At 36.3% G+C, this 6,000-nt stretch overlaps 1 protein-coding gene across 1 annotated transcript in view; it reads right to left on the bottom strand.

The window, feature by feature from the left end:
• Positions 1-632: 632 nt before the first annotated feature.
• WDR27 (WD repeat domain 27) overlaps positions 633-6,000 on the bottom strand; it is a 73,612-nt gene continuing 68,244 nt past the window's right edge. Inside the window, exons 23-24 of the mRNA XM_087776155.1 lie at positions 1,476-1,574; positions 633-747 (exon numbers count right to left, since the gene is read on the bottom strand). Coding sequence (XP_087632281.1) covers positions 709-747; positions 1,476-1,574 — 138 coding nt within the window. The 3' untranslated portion in view covers positions 633-708. The remainder of the gene's footprint in view (positions 748-1,475; positions 1,575-6,000) is intronic.

The following is a 6,000-nucleotide window of genomic DNA, read 5'->3' as shown; positions in this document are numbered from 1 at the left end:
GGCTTTGTGCCCCAAGACACACTTTCAGAGTTAGACCAGTCTGGCGTGGATCCACAGCCGATGTTTATTTTACACCATTTACCGATTCTGCCCCCCGATCAACTGATTTGCCTGAACTTAGTTACTTCAAAGTCTTTATTCATAGCATTATTGCGACTGAGCCTCGGGATTTTTAACGATTAAACTCTAATAAGACATTTTCCACCAAAATGCATTCCAACAGCTGGACCACAGAGCTGCAAGACTACAGTCAGCTCTATTCTTCAGTATATAACATCTTTTTTTGAGGACTGTGTTCAGTGTTAAACCTGAAACTAGTCTTAATCTGGATGCAAAATTTAATAAACTATACCATTTTGTTGAACATAGCATTGCTGAATACAAAGAGCAGAAATACATAATGTTCACCACAAGATAGCAATTAACAATTTCTCAGTTCAAACAACATATACACAAGGAATAAAACTTCCAGAAATTCTAAAATCACAGAAATGCTAGCATCTTTATTTACAAATGGAAGGAGATATGTAAATATGACAACACTCCCACATGTAAAGAAATTAAACTTACTCCATAAATATTTTTTAATAGTAGCAAGTACAGCCAGTGTTGAGGAGGTAGTGAAGTAAAGAGGAGCTACTGTGCACTCTTCTATATATATAGTGACCATTGTCTCTTCAAAGTAAGAAGTGTAGAAAGTAGAACACTTCAATGCAGTTTCAATACATGAAAACAAAGAAGGTAAGTCTATAGGATTCAAAAGAGTATGCAAAGAATTCAGGTGATAAACTAGCTGCAGGAAAGCTCTGATAAAACAGAAAACAGACTTCTGTGTATATATTGCTGCACTATAATTAAACCATTACATTGAAATGTAATGCTGTTAACACAACATAGTATTAATGATCAGTAAAAAAAATAGGAACTGTCATTGCCTAATGCCTAAATTCTGCAGAGTACTTTTTACTTACTTACTTTACTTTACTTACTACAGTAATAGTTTTTCAAAACATTGTGATAAAGCTATTTCACTATTTATTCTGACACAGCACATTTAAAATAGCATTGCATTTTAAATCTTTCAGGCCATCAAGTAATTACAGCAGGCCTGAGCCCCTTGCCATTTCCCTGCCCCTACTTATTTCCCTCTTAAATTCTCTGAATTCAGAGTAATCTACTCAGGTAATTTGAAGAGGATGTACATTTTGCCAACATTCAACCAGTACAGGTTCACAATAGCTCCTGTGCCAGAACTCTTCTTTGTAGGCAGTTAGTCAGAGCATTTGTCTCTGCAGCATGCAGCATTTTGCATGAGTTTATAATTGACACAATAACCACACTATAGTTGGAAGTAGATGAACAGCCTTACAGCTACACACCATATTGGCAGGTAAATAGAAGAGTAGTGAAAAGGAAGCTTACAGTGAAGATTTTATATATTTTAATTACAAAGAGGGAAAAAAGCAATGACTTACCTGTGGAGATGAGGGACTAAAAGTCACGTTGATGACAGATTCTTTGTGTCCCCCCAGTTTATGTAAAAAAGTGCTTGAACGCATTTCATATATGTAAGCCTAAAAACCAATGAGATTATATTTTCACTTTAAAGAAATACATCACATTCTAGAAGCACTAAGTTATAGTATAGGAGGACTAAAGAATCAGCTTACAGAGAAGTTAGAAAATTTTCATAATAGCTAAACATATAAAAGTCATCAGCATCTTAGAACTGATTTCTATAATTCAGGATAATTTAGAAATGCTTAAGGTAACTCAAATAAAAAAAATATTTAGAAAGAGTAATGCAATCTTTTCCCCTTGAATAATTAAACATTAGGTATATTTCAAGCAGGCAGGTAAAAAATTACCCTTTTAAAATATATTTTTAAGGGTGTTCTTCAGAATTTAAACCCTTTCTTTTAAGTAGAAATATGTAGAATCTAAAACCTTGCTTTCTAAACTTGAAAACTCTTATGTTTATTGCTACATTAAGTAATTTTTTTCAGTTTCTACATAGGTCTTTGCAGTTTTTAATTGCACAGCACAGAATTCAATAACAAATCAATAATATCACAAGTGATGCGGGTATCATCAATGAGAAAAAGCATACTGCCTGCCTTTGCTGCTCAACAGAAAAAGGAAAAACTGTTTTCCAAGGTGTAAATTAAATTTACTAGCAAAATAGTTATATTCTTATTGGTACAGCCTCAAATAATGAAAAAGTGCCAATGCAAAACTGCATTAAGAAACCAAACCAAAATTCAGTGAAAGTCATAGACATACTGATACTATGAAAATGGTTGGATTGTGATATTAAATTATCTTACATTAACAAAACAGAAAATGTTTTAAAATAAATCCTATAGTATATGTCCTCCACATAAGAAACACTTGTGAGAGCCATGTGCAGGCACATAGGATTGTTTTGGACTATGCCTTATCTAGTAAAAATAACAATTATTTGCAGGATACAGTCAGACAGTATGCATATGCAAGGCATATCAGAAAAAACATATAACGTAGAAAATATGCAGTCTTATTTGGTACATTATAAATAAATTGTATATCTCAAAAGAAATAATAAATTGTAAAGCATGCAAAAAATAGTCAAAGATGATAATCCAAACTTTACAGTTTCAATAAAAAATTAAAATGTTCCATTGTCTTTACTAAAACTCTGCAGTTAAGACTATGAACATGGAATTCAGAGCACAGCCTAACATAAACTAAACCAAACTGTGTATAGGCACTATTGCAACAATGTATTACTCTGTAACTTGTCTTAAGTTTTTTGTTGATATTACCCTAAAATGACTCTAGTCATTCAGACCCAAGGCAGTGAGCTTCCCCTGGCAGATGGCAAACTGTTGCAAGACAGATGTCCGAAAAACTTGTGGACTCAACTGACAGTCTTCCCAATTTATGAAAAGATTCATGGACCAACACAGGTCCTGAAAAACACTTAATGCCTCATTCAAAACAAATCTTATCAGCCAACTCCAAAGATTTTCTATTTCCAAACCAGCACTGAAGAAACACTGGATAGCCCTCAGTGGCAAATATCCCATTCATGACCATATTCGCTGAGAGGCAAACCAAGCGGCCAACTGTAAATCTACTTAATTGCATCCCATTTATATACCTCACATATTCTGGATTAAGTCCAGGATATGGAATTAAAACCATCTACTGGCATAAATGAAGTACCTAAAAACAGACAGAAACATAGGCATCCATTTCTAACCTCTGGCTCTTTTGTAGCATTCCACACAGGTATTGCCATACTAACTGGGAAAGTAGAAGAGTCCCCAGTAATGTGTTAAAATCATTGCGTCCTTCTTAAAAGGATACAGTAAATGCTTGTTAATTGGAAATTCTGCCTTAAAAAGTAAGACCCTCCTCCCTACTTTTTAAACATCTCAGGAAACTGGTCATAATAATGAGTATTTGATTGCCAGTAATACAAAAGCAGAATTTTTTTTTGTTTTGTTTTAAAACATGGCCATAGCACAGCTACTGTGACTGATACTACTTGAGACATGATGAGTTCACAGGGGAACAGATAGGTAAGGGGAACCCAAACAAGATAAAAGTGATATAATGACACAAAAGAAAGGATTCGGATGTGTCTGTAGACATTAAATTATTTTCTCTAATGGAAAGCAGAAGACCATATATTAGTAAATTCAGTCTGTGCACAGGACTACTCAAGTTCTTGCTGTTTTCATACAGAAATGCTGCAACTGCTGTTTGTAAACACCTCCAGTTAGTCATAAGATTCCTCTTTATTGACATAAAAATATTAAGAGGTGGTGTTGGTTATTTACTTCACATCCTAAACAGATTACAATATTGCCAAGTAATTAGGCTTAAACAGAGAAGGTTTCAGAGTTCTAACATAATAGCACCCTTCAAAGTTTCCTTTATTTTATAGGGCTACATCCATCCATTCTCCTCCTTCCATACCGGCTCTCCATTCTTCACTCTGATGATACTACACTATGACTCAACTGGTATCAAAATTATCAGATGCTGACACCTGTGTGTTATCTCAGTACCTGTAACATTATGCTCTCTTCTTCATAGCCAAGCTTTGTCACACTGTGTACCACCTGGCCCTACTGTCCAGACTTCCCACAGGAGTTCCTTCCGAGAACAGAGAGTGCTAGTGATGACCTTTTTACTCCAGCAAGGATGAGGTGTAAAGACTGCAGTCAGGTTGTACTTCACCACTACCACCACAGTGCCAGAGCAGACTACAGCGGTCATGCTCACATAATTAATGGGAATCTGCAAGTCTCAAGAAAATGAGACATGAGATGCTGTAGAAGTCCATGTTCCACGGAGACTCCAGAAAGGAAAGGAGTACACTGAGTGAGAGGAGAGCAAGAAGCATTACAAGCTGCATTGCAGTCTCCAGAGCAGGATGCTCCTCCGCATCTGACTGAAGAAAGCAAGTATTCGTGAAAACAGGGAGAAATCATTCTTACCAAACAGCCCCCAAAATCCTGTGGACCTCTTGTCAAAAATGTTCAATTGTATCACAATACTCAGTAATGCCATGACACTTTTTAGGTGTTTGTATCATGAAAGATTCAAATCTTATTTCTCATAGCTATTGTACACATGTCCATTCCCTTTGGAACTGTGGGAATGACCAAAACAGGACAAATACATCATGCTTCTTAACACACTACATAACTTTGTTAGATATAAGAACTTAAACAGAAAAAAAAAAAAAAAATGAATGAGGAAAATACTGGAGGGAATAAAATCAACTCTAAAATTCAGGTGTTTGGTACATAGCATAAGTCCTCTGGACTCCGCACAACTGACACATAGGGACCTAGTAAAATAATAGATTAATGAAACTTCTGTTGCAAGCAATTATTCCCCTTCACAAGCTCTGCAATTGCAGGGTTTTGGATGCCTGCATCAGTGCTGCATATACCAAGACCAGTCTTTGGCAGAGAGGTATAGGCAGCAGACAGGACTATGCTTTCTATCACTCACCATCTTTTCTCTTTCTGACCCCAAATTGCCTTACTGTCACTTTTCTTTTCCTCTTCATGCCTACGCTCCTCCCTCCCTTTCATGGAAGTAGGCACAAAGAGGCAAAGTCAAGGACAGCAAGAATCAAGACCACAAAATGCTCTGAATCACAGACCTACAATGCCTTCCAATAATTTCTGAGCCAAGAAGAAACATGGCTCCATGTTTTAATCAAGAGAACATATCACAGAGAGACGGTTAGTGAAGCTGAAAATTTTCCATCATAATCTAGTGGCTTACAGAAATTTTCCAAACTTATCCAATAAAAATTAATTTTCCATTCCAGGTTCTCAGTTTAATTTGGGGAGGAGCACATTCATTTTTGGCTTAATCTCTACATCCCAATTCATCTCTGTAAAATAAGTGTGATAATATTTCACTATTTTTTTGAAGACAAATCCAATGTTTGTGAAACCCAGGTATTCTAGTAATTTATGCTCTTCACACAGTTCCTAAATCAACCCTTTGGCTCATACGTTTCTTTCAAAAAATGCTATGCAGCAGTTGTGCAGCTTCAGTAGAACCTAGCAGGTGCGTATTCGGTTCTCTAAAATGAGATGATAGCTGATCACACTTGTCAACCTAAAAAGCATTCAAACTCTTACCTCCCACCTTTCAAGAAATGCTTCTAAGCCCTGAGCTAGAGGTTAGGCTGGGATGCAGTGCTCTTCTGAATCGTCACATTGTGTAACAAGATTCACTGGGTCAGAGAAAAGTAATGACAAGCAAGTACAGATAGAAGCGCACCTGTAGCTACCTATGGAAGCATTCATCAGCATGGGAAAGACCTTTACTCTGATCTTTACTACACAGAGCACTTTCGTATTGAACAGCTGCTAGACAAAACACACAGAACATGACTGGGAACACAACTTTCCCACTCTACTTCATTCCTACAATTCTGTCCTAACAGAACTAGTGTTAAGCTTCTTTCTGATACTGTATTTC

Source organism: Nipponia nippon, unplaced genomic scaffold (assembly GCF_047370975.1).
Source record: "Nipponia nippon isolate SJK-2023a ecotype South Korea unplaced genomic scaffold, ASM4737097v1 scaffold_4, whole genome shotgun sequence".
Taxonomy (NCBI): domain Eukaryota; kingdom Metazoa; phylum Chordata; class Aves; order Pelecaniformes; family Threskiornithidae; genus Nipponia; species Nipponia nippon.
The sequence above is the reverse complement of the archived record's forward strand: the minus strand, read 5'-3'. Positions and strand labels throughout refer to the sequence as shown.